Source organism: Manis javanica, chromosome 4 (genome assembly GCF_040802235.1).
Source record: "Manis javanica isolate MJ-LG chromosome 4, MJ_LKY, whole genome shotgun sequence".
Taxonomy (NCBI): domain Eukaryota; kingdom Metazoa; phylum Chordata; class Mammalia; order Pholidota; family Manidae; genus Manis; species Manis javanica.
Genome location: NC_133159.1, coordinates 145,368,131 through 145,386,367, shown reverse-complemented (window position 1 = coordinate 145,386,367; position 18,237 = coordinate 145,368,131). Strand labels below are relative to the sequence as shown.

Genomic DNA, 18,237 nt, shown 5'->3' with positions numbered 1-18,237 from the left:
TTCTTTCTGTTCTATGATTATGCCACAGTTTTTTTCCCTCTCTCAGTGCCTTTGCACTAGTTATTTCTTCTGTTTGGAACATGTCTTTCTCCAGACCTTCACATGATTGCCTCTTCAGCGTTTAGATGTCAACTCAAGTGTCACCTCAAGAGAAAGCTCTTGATCATACCACCCTGTTTTTCAATACCCCATAGCATTTATCTTTAAATGAAAATCTTACTCATTGGTTTATCTGTCTGCCACCCTAACATACTTCTCCCCACAGAATGAAGCTTCATGTGGTCGTGGATTCTTTCACTTATTTACCCCTACCTCCCTTGCCCCTAGAAAAATTATGTAATTGGTGCTGAGTCAGTACTTGACTCAAAGTCTCTCAAAATGTTACCATCTGAACTACCATACTTCTTTTTACTGTAATCTTTTACTAAATTTCGATTCTGTTTTCCTGTGAATGGTCTCCACTGTGACAGAGGTCTTTACAAACTGCTTGGTCATTAGATCAGCGATTTGACAGTCAAGGGACATTGTCTCTTTACTCTGTATCAGTACACTTTTATGAAAAGTAGTCTATTTAACAAAATATTTTTTCCTACTTTTATATTTAAATTTAAAGATACAAATCTAGTTAACTCACCATTCTAGAGTAGCCTGATAAATTACTATGTTTATTTCTGCTTTAAGTTGGAATTTGGTATTCCATTCGAAATTTTTTATTAACCTTAGTATATTATTTTGCCTGAGGGTTTGGTTCTTTTCGAAAGCAGAAAACTGCAGGTGTTGGGAAGATGAATGCTGGTATTGTGTAATATTTGCCACTCTAAATAGTTGTAGTTCATTTGAAGTTACTGTTTTTCCTAACTTTACAAAAGGATGATAGAGATTAGAAAACTATTAGAATGTTTCTCATCCTGGGTCATTGATCTTTTAATATTTTTGGTGTAGGTAGAAAGATAAATGTTAAGTGTCCGGTTTTTTTAATACTCCTGAAGAATGCTTCCTAACCTCTCCATACTTTGTTTTATAAATGATTTTTCTATCTTGCTCCCTGTTGGTGCTAAGCATTTTTAGAAAATTGTATTGGCATCATACATAGACATACTGTTCTAGCCAGCATTATAACAGATACATAAATGTATGTCTAGATCTCACACTATTTTCCTGTCTTGTACAGTCTATACAAATATATAGTCAGTTGCTATCTAGACCTCAATCTAATCTACAGCATTTACTAATCTTGTATATCATCAGCATGGTATTACAGTAACTTTGTGTAAAGAACTCTGTATTTTTCCACCATAGAGGATAAAGATTTTAAAAGAAACAGCTGACAATACCACTATTTTCAGTGAATTTATCTTACTGGAAAGATAAGCAAAAAATGAGCATTTATGAAGCAACATGAAATGAATGATCACTGATCAAGTGTTGCACAAATATACTAGAAAAAAGAATGGAAAGTAATGGTAGGTAATAGTATTTCATGTTGATTTTAATTTTCTTTATTGTTATCCAAATTTTTTATGAGGCTGCATTATTTTTGGATTTGGAACAAAAAGAGTTACGTGTTAGATGTAGCTAGATGTAGCATACGCTAAGTGCACAATGTATACAAAATATTCAGAGAAGATAAGAAATCCAAGTTAGATGAGATGAGTCATGGGTAGTTTTCTAGGAAGAGCATATACTGCTTTATGTGCATTAGTCAATCCTTGTTTGGGTTAGACAGTTGTTTCCAGTGCTGCCCCATTTCTAGCATTTAGTTAGCTCATTTGGGGGCCACCTAGTGATCTGTAAGAAGTTACCATGTCTGCCTCGCTGGAAATATCAAAAAGAGAGGAATGTTATTTGTGCTTTTGCAGGTTGCTTCATGTGCGAAATGGAAACTGCAAATATCATTTGGGTGAAGAAACGTTTAAATTAGCTCAGACGTATATGGATAAACTCTCAAAACATGGCCAGCAAGCAAACAAAGCTGCACTCTATGGGGAATTGTGTGCACTCCTATTTGCAAAAAGTCACTATGATGAGGTGAGTGTTTTGAAGTGCATTCCATTGTGAACAGTAAGGACCTGTAAAACAGAGGGTAAATCATCTTATATTGTATTTCTAAATCTCATTTTCACATACTACATATACTTAAAGTGCACATATATAATGAAAAAGTTAATGTCAGCCAAAAGGAGTATTCTTTGAGCTGGATTTTAAACATACATGATTTAGGTCCAATTTTTGTTTTCAATTTGACCAAATGTATTTCTGCCTAAATTGTTTTGATGGCATGCTCTGTTAAATGAGCTTTTTAGTTCATTAGCTTAAATAGATGCTTTTTAGTGGATATGTAGCTCTGGGTGAATTCTCATAACTTTAAGACATTCATTTTATGGGAAGCTAAATATTATTTGTACTTCGTTGCATTGATTTGAGCCTTCCTCTGCCTTAGGAAAAGGATAGCTTCACTCCTGGCTTTATAGACCCTTAAATTAATGCTTTGGTGCTAATAAACACATAGTTGAGAAGTGATTATGCTTAACTCCTTTACTTGCTTGCTTTGTTTATGGACGAATATCATAATCATTTCATGCTGTGAGATAATGTCATTTACCTTCCGTATTCTAAAATATTCTTGACTTTTGCCATACATGTATACTAATATATATTACATATTTACATATATTATTACGTAATACATATATTCCATATTGAAAGGAAAATTATAATTAGAAGTGAAACTAGAAAATTCTACATAATTATAAAGTAATATTGTATAATCCCAATGCTAGGATCATCCTGCTTCTAGTACCTGTGTGTAAAAGTCTAAGCTCCTTATCAGCAAGCCTGCAATTCTCAAAAGATTCGTGAATGTTCTGGTTATTTTTGATGCAGAATTTGTATGTCTGCTGAATTAGTTCTTTCAGATTGTTTTGCCACCATTTGTGTGCATGTTCCTTAGCTTATCCACACAGATACAGAACTTGGCCCCTTTCTGTGATTTTCATATACCAAAACAAAGAATCCCATTCACAGAAGGCCTTTGTGTGGAGAGCTGACGTCACTAGAATTGAGGGTTAGGTAAATAACAACAGTTTGAGTATTAGAAATGCCTGTCTTAAAAGCTTCTCGGGCACCCCGCTGTCTTTTTTATCTCTGTATAAGAACTCATCTTAGCCATCTCTGGTTCCTCTTCTATCATTTCTTTTCATCCCTGTTTCTCATACTGCCTCTGGAACGCAGTACTCTTCTTTTTGTTACATAGAGTGATTCATAACTTGCCATTCTTTATTCCATCCAACTCAGCTCCAGGACATCTTAAACTTAATATGTCCAGATCCACCAGTGTATTCAGTGGGTCAAAAGTGCCTTTTATGTACCAGTTTCCACTTCTTTACTAGGGAGTTACTATTTACTTGATAGTTATTTTCTTTCTGCATTTGGATTGGGGGTTCGTACTGTATCTTATTCATGGTCTGCAGTTCTCAGCACGTTCATGAGGAATGGCAAAGACTAGATGTTTCTTGGATAATTTTTATAATTATTTTAAAATATAAATTAATTTGTTGGTATCTACAGAAAAGTACACAATTCTTGAGAATGTAGTTTGATGAATTACCACCATATTCTGATACTAGTCAGTGTGGACAAGACTATGCTGAGGTAATACCAACCCTAAAATAACAGTGACACAGAACAATAAAAGTTCATTACTTGCTCATGCTACATCCTTCCTATCTCAGAATGTCTGTGTCTGCTTAACAGCCCGCCTATACTTTGATCAAAACACCATGTCGTGGAGCATCCTCTACCTAGAACAGTGCCAGCCTTGGAGCAGAGGCAAAAACTTTGTTGGAGAAGTACTCCTGGCTCTTAGAGCTTTTTCCTCAGAAATGGCACATCTCACTTATGCTTCTGTTTTCACTGGCCAAAGGAAATCACATGACCACTCTCATCTTTAATGTGGAGTGGAAGTATAGCCTTCCTGAAGGATGTGCAGTGAGTACTTTAAAGCAGCATTACAGTCTACCACAGTTCTAAAGATTTTAAAATGTTTTTACTTTGGGACAAAATCAGTTTATTTAGTATCTTAAAAACTAACCAGGTTTTTTGGCTTAAATAAAATATTTTTGTATCAAAATTGCTCCTGAATAACTACATCTTTTTGGTGGGATGGAAGAGAAGGAACCTTGCAGAGGAAAACCAATATTTTCCTTGTGATCCCTTCATAATACTGTTTTGTTTCTTTGAAGCAGTTTTTAGTATCCAATTTTTTTTCCCCCCACTAAACACTAGGACATTTTGTGTTTTGTTCCCCACCAGATACCTAAATGCTAGCACGCTGCCTGGCACTTAACCTCTTTGTACCCTAGTTTCTCGTGATAATAGTACATACCTCATAGGGCTGTTGTGTCAATTGAAATGTGTTTGTACGCATAAAGTGCTTAGAACAATAACTGGTGCAAAGTAGGCACTCAACTAAAGAGGCAATTAGGATACAAAATAATAAGCATTACAGCAGGGGTGGAAGGCATAGGAAACCTGTCCTAGGACTGAAACCTGAAAGACAGGGGAGGTGGGTTAAGGGATTAGAGGAAGAGGAGGAATATATTCTGTACAAAGGCTTCTGGGCAAAAGAGAACGTGGCTCTGATTTCCTGAGTGTCTGTCACATATCCAAAGGAAAATGTAACAAACATAATTTCAAGAAAACTTAGAAAATTAAGTGTAAGTATTTTGTGTGTGTTCTTATTCAGGTATTTGAAAACCTGCAGAAAAAAATCAGTCATTTTATTAAGTGGTGTCCATTTGATTTATCAGTTTTTGCTCTTCTGTAAATACATTTTTAGGCATACAAATGGTGCATTGAGGCAATGAAAGAAATCACAGTGGGCTTACCAGTCAAAGTCGTGGTGGATGTTTTAAGACAAGCTTCTAAGGTGAATATAATGATAAAATTATTAAATGAATTGTAGGATTTAGCAAGCTTTAAAATTGTTTTAATTAACCTGTTATCTAACAAATTAGGTGGACTCCATGGACTAAGAGGGTCTATTTTCTAAGATTTCTAAAACTGTCTCACATACAGACTTTGGCTAATTTTCTTGTGCTCAGAAAACCTGTGAAAAAATTCATTTTGATAATTCAGCTAACTAAAGTACAGACCAAAGTATTATTTTGGTGCTATTTTGGCTTGGGTTTCTTAAACCTTTATAGCAACCTGAATTGCTGATGCCGCAATTGTATGGGCTTTGGTCACTTTTCTTCTAAAGGGGCCTAGTATAAAATCTTTTAGTCATAGTATTGCAGTCTCACAGTATGACAGCTTTCTGTACTTGACCTTTTGAACAATGCATATTTGATTTTTCCTCTAGTTTTTTCTTACTCCATAATAAATGCATTAACTCTTTGAAGCCAGTTACAAGTATTTAAAAATTGTGGCTTTGGTGCACTGAGTCTTAACAGCATTGATATACATTCCAAATAAGCCATTTTAGTACAGGTGAATAGCATAAGTATTTAGGTTAATGTCAGAGTTACAGAAGGGATATTAAAATGTTTGCAATGAATTTAAAACATTGGCTATACATTTAATATAAAGACAGTTAATATATGCAAGATTTATATTTCTGTATGCAAGTGATATTTGAGTTTCAAAACTACTGTTCATTTTGTGAATCAAAATATTTTAAGAGGCAGTAGAGACTCTTGAAGTTCAGTGTGTTTAAAAATCATCAGATGAAAACTTCTAAGATAGTTGTAAGCCACTCTAAAACTGAACTATAAATAAGTACCGTAGAAAATAAAAATGGTAAACCCTCCACTATTTTATTTTAATAATATGGAAGGATGAGAGTATACAAACTTTGTAAAATAACCGTTATAGCAGGTTTGTACTGGGTGTGGCTGTCAAAATTTTAAACTTCAAATTTCCCAGGATATGTACAGATTTGTTTATAATAGAATTTCAAGTACGTGGAAAGCAAGAAATTACAAATAGAATACTTCTATTTGGGGAGCTGCTTTTCTTCTCAACCATTATAGTCTGAATATGTAAACTGTACTTATTTTAGCACACTAATTAACTATTTGAGAGTTATTTAACAGTTTTCCACTTTATCCTTAGGCTTGTGTTGTAAAACGTGAATTTAAGAAGGCAGAACAGTTAATTAAACATGCAGTGTATTTGGCACGGTAGGTGATTGTATGAAAAATAACATTTCAGATTGTCTTTCTCTACTTTATATTCTAATAGTTTTGTATCTTTTTATAGGGATCATTTTGGATCCAAACACCCAAAATATTCTGATACTCTGCTAGATTATGGGTTCTACCTACTCAATGTAGATAATATCTGTCAATCGGTTGCAATTTATCAGGTATGTTAATAGTTACACCTTTTTTCTTTCCATGTAAATTGACTGCTGACCTGTATTTGTTTGTAGTATATAAACCACTCTCTAAAAATAACTGTGAGTCTCTCCTTATATGACACACCACATTATTTTACTAAATAATACCCAGAAGGCTTAAAAGTTGATGTTTTAGGAATTAAAAAGAATCATCAAGCAAAGAGTCGTTAAGTTGTGGGTTCATATATAAGAGTACTTTTCCATTTTTCATTTGCCCAATGATGGCCTGTCTTTGTTGTTGACTTGACAACAAATTGACTGGCTGTCTTTGTAATATCAAGGAGGGTTGACAGCAATTATTTTAGGCTTTTATCTTAGTTATTCTCAGATAAATGATGTTTTATGCCATTGTCCAGGACACAGATAACCTTGATGTTATAGTTCATTTCCAAAGGAGGACCTAAAGAAAAACACTGATTGTGATAATGATTTTTATTATTAAGCCATTGCCTTTTAAGTCACATTTAATCTTCAGAAAATCAGGCATTATAAGATGACCTTTGTGTTCTATTGTGATTTAAATATAGCAGAACTTTTCTTCAAAACTGATGGGATTGAGTATGTAGAATATATGTTTAAATTACTCAGATGCTTAAATAAACTAAGGATTTACGGTATTATCAGTTATATTCATGACTCTTTCAGGCAGCCCTTGACATTCGGCAGTCAGTGTTCGGTGGCAAAAATATCCACGTGGCAACAGCTCATGAAGACTTGGCTTATTCTTCTTACGTTCACCAGTATAGCTCTGGGAAGTTTGACAATGCATTGTAAGTTCCATGTTCCTCTTTAGTGAGGGATTAAATGCTGTTGCTATTGTTTTATTTTTGTTTTTCTTGATATAATAATATTAATGTACTTTGTGGATTAAATTTGTCTTCCTGAACCTTTTAACAAGATGCCTAAAATGTTCTTGAAGTCTTAAAACCATACCATTTTATAAACCATTCATTTAAATCTCATGTGGTATAGTACTGAGATTTGTTTATCTTCATAGTATAGAATATAACATCTTTTAAATATTCCCTTCAATAGTTTTTCTTTGAGTAATACAGTACCCTCTGGTTTAATAGCAGACCTAATCTAAAAAATTCTTGCTCAAAACCTGTAGAAATACTGAATAAAATATAACAGTCTTCTTTTTAAATGCATAACTGAGCTTGCAAGAGAGAAAAGAAATCCCCAAGAACCAGTAATGGACTAAGTCCCAAAGGGTAGGCATGAATTATGGTACAACTGTTCTGGGTGGCAGGGAAGGCATGAAAATTTCTGTAACCTTAACTTGAACAACTTAGGCTTAAGAGAAAAGGCATTTAACCCACAAGCAGCTGCGAGTTAGAACTAGAACCCTCATATGAAGCCAAGACACAGGCTACACCCTCAAGAGACAGGTAAACTAGGGGGAAAAAAGCGTCTGACCACTGTCAAGAGAGATGACAAGGAAACCTGTCATCTCAGGCTGGGCTCTCAGTTGAACAAAAAAGGAGCCTCATGGGAATTTACAGCTGTAGACCTTTACTGTTCTTGTGCTTGGACATCATGCTAGCAGGAACCCCCAAACTAAGCACATTAAAAAGCACTTTGGGACAACTAGTTTTCCTGGGATGCCTTTCCAGTGAAAATATAAAACTCTTGGAAATAGTTAACCTTGAACCCAAACCATACAGACTTCCCATAGATTCAACTCTACTTAAGATGAACTTACCATAAAAAATTTAAAAATAAGTAAGTAAATATTGCCTGCATGAGTGATAGCCAGCAGACATAATGAACAGGATTAGAACCCTAAAAATGTCAATTAACAGACCCTTTTGGTTGATACTTTAAGTATTCTTAAATTATTAAAGCTATAAAATGAATTAACAAGCTGTGGCCTGCAGATGAGTTTTATTGGGACATAGCAATGCTTATTTACTGTGTAGCTGCTTTCATTCTACAGCACATTCTTGACTAGTTAGGACAGTGTGTGGCCCACACAACTTAAAACATTTACTGTCTGATCCTTTATAGAAAAAAACTTACAGATTCTGACATAAAAGAAGGCATCAGTCATATTTCAGAGGGAAAAATTTTAAAGGCAGATTTAAAAATAAACACATGCTTCAACCTGGATAAACCCTGGAAACAATGTGCTAGGGGAAAGAAGCTAGTCATAAAGGACCACGTACTGTATGATTCCATTTATATGGAATGTCCAGAATAGGCAGATCCATAGAAACAGAAAGTAAATTGGTGTTGGGGGCAGGGGAGTTGGAGGAAAATGGATAGTGGCTGATAATGGGTACAGGGTTTCTTTTTGGGATCGTGAAAATATTCTGAAATTGATTGTGGTGATGGGTACATAACTCTGAATATAAATATACTAAAAACCATTGAATTGTACACTTTAAATGGGTGAATTGTTTGGTATGAAATACATCTTAGTAAGAGCTGTTATAAAATATAAAAGCTAGAATTGGAAAATAGTTGTTGACTTTAAAACTCAGTAAATAAGTTAAACGGCAGATTAAATAAAGAACTAAAGAGACAATTAGTGAACTGGAAGACAGATCTGAGAAAACCTAATGATTACCTGGAAGATGGGGCTATAGAAGGCTTGGAGTTGTTTGAGAGGAATTGGCAGATAGATCACCTTCTTTTTGGTGAGATGGGCCATAAACAAATAACTAAACCCATCAGGTGAGAATACATGCTATGAAGAACAATAAAGTAGGCTAAGAGTTTAGAGGGTGATGATAGATATTTTGGCAACTTCTGTATAGGCTATAAAGGCTTTTCAGTGAAGAGTGAGCCATGTAGGTATTCAGGGGAAGAGCATTACAGAGAGACAGTAAAGCAAATAATGTAAGAGTCCTAAGTGAAGACATTTCTTTGCATGTTCAGAAAACAGACCTGTGTGGCTGGAGGAGGGGAAAGGGGATTGTTTCTGAGAATGGTAGGAGTTTAGGTCAGAGATGTAACCAAGTGAAAGATTACCTCAAGTCCTGTAGGCTGTAATAACAACTTCACAGTTAATTCTGAGGATGATTGGAATCCATTGCATGTTGAAAGCTCAGTTCACAACAGATTGGAAATTGAAAGCAAACAAAAAACTGGCCGTTTACCACAGATAGTTTTAGAAATTCTACCAGTATTATAAATGGTGATTTTTTAAAAATGCTTATATTATTTGTAACTAAACAGAAATGCCAGAATGTATCTATCTGTATTGCAGATTTCATGCAGAAAGAGCTATTGGTATCATTACCCACATCCTCCCTGAAGATCATCTTCTTTTGGCTTCTTCAAAGAGGGTGAAAGGTACCCTTTGTATTCTAGTCTGTACATATATATACACATATATGTAATACACACACACACACATTTATTTAGATTTCTTTAGCTGTCAGTTATAATAGATATCTGTAGTTTCTGATGTTTTTTAATTGTTGATAATATGAAAATAGGGATACTTGTTTCCTCAGGAGTAGTAGCATAGGATTATAGACTGTATCTACACATTACAAAAGTAGCCAGTTCACTGATCTAAAGAACTTGCAACTCTGCTTAAGAATTTCCTGTGTTTCACAATGAAAGGTTGTTCACTTTTCTTATATAACTTTGTTAATAAACCAGAATATCTTCTGTTACTTTCTCTCTCCTTTCCCTGTCTTCTTTCTTTCATGTATCATTCATTTCTTTTGAAGGGAAGATGGAACAACAGCACACATGGTTTTTGTACAGTAATGTGAATAGCAAACTGAAGATAGGTTTTGCACACACCTTCAGCTCTATAGAGCAGTATTCTGAAACTCAGCTTCATAGCAGGTTACCCTTAATGTTGTAAGGTTCCTACCAAATGCCATTTCCTTCTTTGTTTTAACTTTTGTTCTAATCACTATCAAGGCTTTTTCATTTGAGGTATTTATTTTTCAGTGTGATTGGGGCTTCCATATGTTAATGCCATGCATGAGTTTTACTTATGTTGGACCTTGATTCTGGAAGTCAGGTTCCTTGCCTCTAGGTTTACATTTTTAAGGCTATAAAAGTAACACATGATTAATGTTGAAAACTAAAGGTGAGATAAAAAAGAGAAAAAAATAAAGTCACTTGAAATCCCACCAATACAGAATCAACATTTTAATAAATATTTTTTAGACTTTTCTTTATTCAAATAATTAAATGAATGAATTTTTTTTTAGCTTTATAATCAGCTTTTTTCACTTAATATATGAATGAACATTTTTTACATTTCAATACATGTAGGTATATATCCTTTTTCTAATGATTTAACCTCACTTCTATTAGTGGACCTTTGTATGGTTTTTAACCTTTTGTTCTTTAAAAAATGCTAAAGTGAACAAAATCTCTTTTACTTTTGTGCTCATGGACATCATCCTAGAAATAAAATCAGTTAAAGAATATTTGTAAGAATTTAAGTGGAATTTGAAAGTCTTGAGTATGACTTTGAAATAGAACTGTCTTTGGTTGGTCAAGTGAGTAGAAAGAAACCATTTTTTTTCATTCTATTTGGTTATAGGTTATATTTTATAAAGTATAGTTTCAAATTTTCAGCAGTGCTTAAGTATTCCTTGGTACAATTGCATAATGTTAAAAATTTTGCCTTCTTCCTTTCTTACATTTGCTTGAAGAAACAAATTCACTTCAGTGAAATCATCTAGTAAAATAGAAATTCTGCAGAATAATTTGATGAATAACATTGTTTTTCTTAAATTTGAAATTCATTATACTATGCAAAATAGAATGATTCCTTTGTATTTTTTAAAGTAGAATGCTTTTATCTTTACCAGTTCTAAACCATAGCCATATATAAATACGTACTACAGACATGTATAGAATATAAGTATAAATTATATGCTCTGATTAGCTTTGATAGATGATTTGGAGGTGCACTAATTTTATTGCTTTCTTATTCAGCACTTATTTTAGAGGAGATTGCAATTGACTGTCATAATAAAGAAACTGAACAGAGGCTGCTTCAAGAAGCTCATGATTTGCACCTGTCTTCACTTCAACTAGCTAAAAAAGCTTTTGGGGAATTTAATGTACAGACTGCAAAACACTATGGAAACCTTGGAAGACTTTATCAGTCAATGAGAAAGTTTAAGGTAGAAGCATGTTTTACTATATTTTTCTCTAAATAGTTTTAGGCAATCTTAAATTGTTAATAAATCTTAAATAATACATCTTCAGTAATCTTAAATAATAAAGTATACATTTATTATACTCTACCTTATTCCATAGGAAAACTGGGAAAATAGCTAATATAAAACAAAATAGTTAAAATGTAAGTAAAATTAAGAAATCCAGACTATGGGAAAAACAGATATCAAACCATAAAGACTAACACAGTTACTACAGTTAGACTTAAAACATAGCTCCTTAATTAATTAATTAACTTAGCAGAATGCCTGGCACATAGTGGGTATGCAAGAAATGTCAGATATTGCAGGTATTATTAATTGTAATGATAAAAATGTACCGAATTAGTTCTCTCTTAGAATTCTGGTTTATGAATTCTTGGTATTGTCCATTTTAGGATCGGAATAGGAAAGGATGACAGTCACTGCCTAAGACATTCATTCTTACCTGAAAATCAATCTGTATATCCCTCAAATACCCTGAGTTTAGTTTATTGGAGTAGAAATTATCAAAACTGCAAAAAAATAAAGTGTACTTCTGTGTAAATGAACATACTATAGGACGGAGTTTTTTAAGGAGGTTCAGTTAAATTTTGGAGTGTGTTCACTGAAAGAAATAATTTTCATTTTAGAATGTTTTGATGTTAATTTCTTCTCACAATTTTGTATCAGCCCAACAAGTTTTCTCTTGTCATTTCTGGCATAGGACGCCATTACTGTTATCATTTTATGTGCATAGTTTTCCAAACCCATAGTCATCTTTTGGAATAGCATAGTATGTTCTCTGATATGATTACCTTATGCCATCCATGAGATAGCTGTAGCATTTAGAAGACCCTTGCTTATTGGGTAAGAATTGTTGAAATAAGAAAAAGTATGATCCAGTGGTTAATACAGCTTAATTATTTTTCAGGAAGCTGAAGAAATGCACATCAAAGCAATTCAGATTAAAGAACAACTTCTTGGTCAAGAAGATTATGAAGTAGCCCTTTCAGTGGGACATCTGGCTTCTTTATATAATTATGACATGAATCAGTTTGAAAATGCTGAGAAACTTTATTTGCGATCTATAGCAATTGGTATGTTATTTTAAAATTATCCTAGTCATTTGATTAGAGATCATCATCTCAGCATGTCTTTTCTATTATTGGAGGTGCTGTCATTCTTTACTTTTAGATCTCTTTAAATAAGTCCCTTCAAACTGTAAAATTTCATAATTTTATACTTTAGATAAGAGAAAAATATTTTTAAAGTCTTAAGAGATAGCTTATGGATATGGCCGAGTTGGGGGGAGTGCTGATACAAGAATTGAATCTCTTTCAAGGGAATAAAACCAAGCCACCCTATTTAAAGTATTGATCTTGTATTGCCTTGTAAAAACCTGTTGTTATTTCATTATTTGAGCTTGCTTTCTTTTTTTTACTTTGGTTATTTCAGGGAAGAAACTTTTTGGTGAAGGCTATAGTGGACTAGAATATGACTACCGAGGTCTCATTAAACTTTACAACTCCATTGGAAATTACGAGAAAGTGTTTGAATATCACAATGTTCTGTCTAACTGGAACCGGTTGCGAGATCGGCAGTATTCAGTGACCGATGCTCTTGAAGATGTCAGCACCAGCCCCCAGTCCACTGAAGAAGTGGTGCAGTCGTTCCTGATTTCTCAGAATGTTGAAGGACCGAGCTGCTGAGGGAGGACCTCAGTTAACTAATTTACCTTTTCCCAGATTCCAGGGAATTCATACTGTGAAATCAAAACCATGTTGTTTTTTGGGGCTGGAATTTGCATTGAAACACTGGTCCAGTCCATTGACCCTATTTGGGTGATCCCTATCTTGCAGAGTCTCTGTAGGAATAAGCATATATTCAGTTATATTTAGCATGTACCGCATGTATAAGTAGTCTGGCCCATACTTTCAACCTAGTAGAACAATAAGAAATGTTTTGTTTTGTTTTTCTTTTTAAAAAATAACTAATTTTGCAGAAAGTCTGAAAGGAAAAAAACCCTAATAAAACTATTTCAGAGTTTAAAAGAGTTGCATTCTTATTATGTAAGGATGATTTTAACAACTTTTTAACATATAATTCTTCCTTGTGGAGGTATTCAATACTGTATTGTAAAGAAATTTTAATGGGGAAAATCTTTATATGCAGTATAGAAAAGTTAACTCAAATACCAATAGAAGAGGGACATTCTGGCTTAGGTTTGGCTGCCTTACCCAGAGAAGTGGATATAAGCCCCCCAGAGCGCTATTACAAGGGAAAGACTGTCAGATTCATCTGAACTGGACCAGTGTTGATCTGTAAGTAGTAGAAAAGCTGATAGACCAGCAGTTGCTATTTTAACTCTTTGGCTAACTCTCTGGTTGTGTTTTGTTTTTGTTTTTGGTACAACAGTGCAAGATGCTCAGATAGTGTTTGCTAGCAGGACCAGGAAGATCTAAAAGGACCAGTCTAATGTAGAAAGGGGTTGTTTGGACCAGAGGCTTTAGGTTATTATTTTAGCCCCTGCATATACTTTTATCAGTAAAATGATTGCATTTAGATGTATAATGAAAAGTGGTAATGCAAAATTTATATTCATTTAATAGACACCAAACTAGGGAATGTTTGCAATTTTAGTGGCATAGCTTTAGTAAAGGTACACAGATGGCATTGTCATAAGCAAGTCTACAAATACTGCCACATCCATCCCCCTCATTTTAAATATTACCCTAGTAATGCAATTTACAACTATTTTGGTTGAGAGTCATGAAGTGACTCACATATTGTTTGTGGGGATTAATGTAAAAATGAATGCCCAAAATAAGCAAGTCTTCTTAGAAATTATTCATTTGTATGATAAAAACTAGTACAGTTAGGTAATGTTTATTTGAAATTCAAGAGTCAAATGCAAAGATCCCCTAATGATTTATCTATTTCATAAATCTCTTTATTGGGTTTTGGTTTTTTTTTTTAAGCCAGTCAGTTTATTTAATGTTGAGGTATTAATTCAAATTTGAGAAATTGTGACATGTAGCAATTCAAGAAACAAAAAAGGTCTTTTGCTGTTACCTCAGTTCTTATTATAGTGGCCTAGTTGGTGCCTCTATAGTTAAGAATCAGGGTTTTACCCCCTATTTTCAGGGGTTCATGACTCACCTGTTAGAGCTATTGCTCCTGACTAATGCTTGGAGTAGTCTATGGGTATGAATGGATGGATGTTGAATTTTGGTTTTCTTTTAACATGCTTGTTAGGGTCAGAGGGTGAAAAAGTCTAAACTGAACACCACATTGAATGCAGAAAAAGTAATTGGAAATTTCAGACAAACTTGATTTTCAACACTTTTTTGAACTTCCCAAATATAACTTTGTCTAAAGCTTATTTGCTGTCTTGTTAGTTGAGTCAGTATTTTTAAGTCCCCAATGTGGGATTGACTGGGGGAGGTACCTAAAGAGATGAAGCAAGCCCAAAGCCTAAGATTATAACCATGCGATTTTAAAACCTGAATTTATTCCTCAAACAGAATCACTTTATTTTTAATGTAGCAGAAAATACATTGGCATACATGCACCTCTCCCTATCAGTTAACTGCAGTCTAATGCCAAGAGGCATCTCTTTATTAAATTACCAAATAGTCTGTGTGACCAAGGACTAATATTTTTTAAGTTACGCAGCTCTATCCTTATGGGTCTATATACTTAATACCTCCAAAGATGTTTTCAGGATAGGCTTTTGTGTACTTTTGTTGGTCATTTAGAGTCCTGTGGTATGTTTGTGGAATAGGAATGTCATGGTAAATTGTTTTTCAATAAATATTTTGAAACTTATGTTTCCATATGAAGTTTTTTTTTTAACCTATATTTTTTGGTTTTGTGCACATATATAGCATTTCTAGGATAAAAATCAAGCAAATGACTTAAGGCCTAATCCTCTCTATTCAGTTTGAACTGAACATAGCTCTTACTAAGTGATAAAGTAACATGGTATTTAGAAGCCTAGGATTACAGGGTGATAATGTTAAGTGGCAGCCAGTTTTTCTAAAAAAAAAAATCACTATTGATAGTCTCCCCTTATTGCTATTGCTTTAAGGTAGTATTCTGTAAATCCATATACTTTGATTTAATGCAAATGCTCTAGGTTGAGAAAAGAGATTGCCAGTTTCTGTTAGTGATGTAACAATATGCTATTATTTGTGGTTCTAATGAAGAATAATACCTTAATAATTTTAAGTGTGAGAGATTTGTCCTTTTCATAGAGATGTTTAAAATACATCAGAGAGGTGAATGTCACCATGATTTATGGTGTGTGTTTTTTTTAATCTTGAAGAATAAAATTTACCTCACAATAAATAACCAGTAGCTTGCACAAACTTTTCACATGCGGTGGAATTGTGTGTAGGAAGCCTAGACTAACTTAAAGATTTTTCTCGCAGTTCAGCAAAATAGTGTTAAATAAGGGGCCTTTGGTCACATCCTTCCCTGACTTTGGTTTCTTCTCTTACCCAGTCTCTTTCCTAAAGTTTGGTGCTACTCAAGTTGGGTGCAGCAGGGAGCTCTGTGACGCTCACTTGCCACACAGGTGGTCAGTCACTCCTGCATTCATTTTAATAGAGCCAACTGGGTTTTTTAGACTGTAATTTTTATGGGTCCTCAAATGACTTTGCCCACGCATTATGACCCTTATTAGCATCAAAGGTTTTGTCTCTGCTTGGTAAAAATTAACTCACTGTTGCTTTATAGTAACCCCTGTGCAATTATGCTTTCTTTCATTTTTTAAAATAAAAGATTTGACAAAGACCTTTGTTCCTATCCTGTTTTGAGAACAGTTCATAATATTGTGAAAAGTAAGTACAGAGGTTGCAATCTTAAAAATAATGAGAGTGCCACTTGACTGCTCTTTATAGTGCAAACAATGCTGAACAGTAAACACATGCCTAAAATGTGATTTACTTAGTCCATATTTTACAAATTGAAAGCGATTTGCTAAGTAGCAGGTATTGTTAACCACCACTCGGTTTCATTTTTTCCCAGAATTTGTAACCTTGCTGCTTCCAACCTGTTTTTTTTCTGGGTGGCAAAGTTACTACTGGTAAAATAAATATAAGTACAGACATTTTTACGAGTTTTATTCTTGCTTTAAAATATATATATTTCACCTCTTGGCTTTTTGGAGGACTTCTGTTCTTGCTAGAATATTCTTTGTTTTTCTTTTTCTTAAATCTGCATTTGGATTAACCTCCAGCTTGTACACTAATAGTTGTATTGTCCATAAATCTCAGGAATGTTTTAGGCAGAAAACTGGTTTTACCCTGTTGGTGATCTGAAGGAGTGTGCTTTAGGATTTATGAAATAATACTATTCTTTAATTGCAATCCTAGGTATCTATAGCATGAGTGGCCTTAGTGAGTTTGTTGAAGTGCACATTTTTTTCAAAAGTAAAATTTAAGATTAAAAATATACGCTATATATAGATATCTAGAAAACTCAGTTTGTGGTACACAAGTGTTGGATCACTAAATAACTGTTGCAGGTACCATGTGTGTAACATTACTCATTTATGGAAAGATATGTTGTCATGGTAACTAAAAACTTTTCAATTTAATTTTACTTTTATGATGTGAATGAATGCAACATTTTATTAAATATTACCAGGTCAGTACTATTTTTGTACTTTATTAAGCAACAGGGGATTTTAGTTTAATAGACTCAAAATAAAAAGCTCTTAATAAAACAAAGCAAACAGTTCTTTACATGAAAATCCCCACTAATAGTGCCACAGTAATTTATATAGCTATAATCTAAGGTCACTGATAGATTTTTTAAGACAGTTCTTGATTGTGTCAGAATGACCTTTCGTATCATTCATATCACAAACTTGTAGTGCCCACCATTATTTGTAACCATTAAATCATACTAAGTATGTTTGTAACCAGCATTGTGATATATTCTGTACTTGTATTGCTAAAAATGAGTCATTGACCTAATAAATACAGTGTTCCTGCATTCCTGGTGTATCTGTTTCCAATTTAGTGTGACCAGCTGGGATTATTTAAACATTGCAGACTTTTTATTAGAGAACAGTATAGGAGAAACTTAGAACAAGAACAGAAGTACTCTTGTTCAGGAAAGGTTAAGATGGCAGAGGAAGTACACTTAACATTGGGAGGTGGTACTCATGAAAATATTTTGGAAAAGACAAAGTACTGCATTACTGTAAGGGACTTTGTAGTCTGTATTATAAAGTAACTACACCATTCTCTTCCCTAGTCTTCTGACTCTAAAAGGCCGCAAATGGGTGATGATACCTGGTGGAAGTTCTGCTGGCAATAGCACAGAAAACTCTGGGTTTGGCCCAGTTCCACCTCTGCCTCTCAACAGTAGGAATTTGAGATAAGTCATTAGAAGCATCTTTGTTTTTCATTTCCTCACAGGAATAGGATCAAATGAGGTCTTTTTAAAAGTCCACCGTGAAACATCATGAATCTTAAACAGTTTGTTTCAGTTAAAACAGTTTACAGAAAGTGAAACCGAATTTTAAAAAGATTATTAAAAAAGTTAACATGTAGACAAAACCATGTTCACTTGGAATAGCATTGGCTTCATCACCTGCCACCTTGAGTGACACTGAGTTTTCAGATTTTTTCCTTCTACATCTCCATGACTTAGAACATGCTGTTCCCTCCTTTGTATGAAATGTCATTTCTAGAGTTTTAC

The 18,237-nt window shown here is 33.9% G+C and overlaps 1 protein-coding gene across 1 annotated transcript in view; it reads left to right on the top strand.

The window, feature by feature from the left end:
* APPBP2 (amyloid beta precursor protein binding protein 2) overlaps nt 1-17,526 on the top strand; it is a 69,663-nt gene extending 52,137 nt beyond the window's left edge. The window contains exons 5-13 of the mRNA XM_037026850.2: nt 1,860-2,028; nt 4,838-4,927; nt 6,115-6,182; nt 6,262-6,367; nt 7,046-7,170; nt 9,615-9,700; nt 11,318-11,508; nt 12,455-12,620; nt 12,979-17,526. Of these exons, the coding sequence (XP_036882745.1) occupies nt 1,860-2,028; nt 4,838-4,927; nt 6,115-6,182; nt 6,262-6,367; nt 7,046-7,170; nt 9,615-9,700; nt 11,318-11,508; nt 12,455-12,620; nt 12,979-13,232 (1,255 nt within the window). The 3' untranslated portion in view covers nt 13,233-17,526. The remainder of the gene's footprint in view (nt 1-1,859; nt 2,029-4,837; nt 4,928-6,114; nt 6,183-6,261; nt 6,368-7,045; nt 7,171-9,614; nt 9,701-11,317; nt 11,509-12,454; nt 12,621-12,978) is intronic.
* Nucleotides 17,527-18,237: the final 711 nt, after the last annotated feature.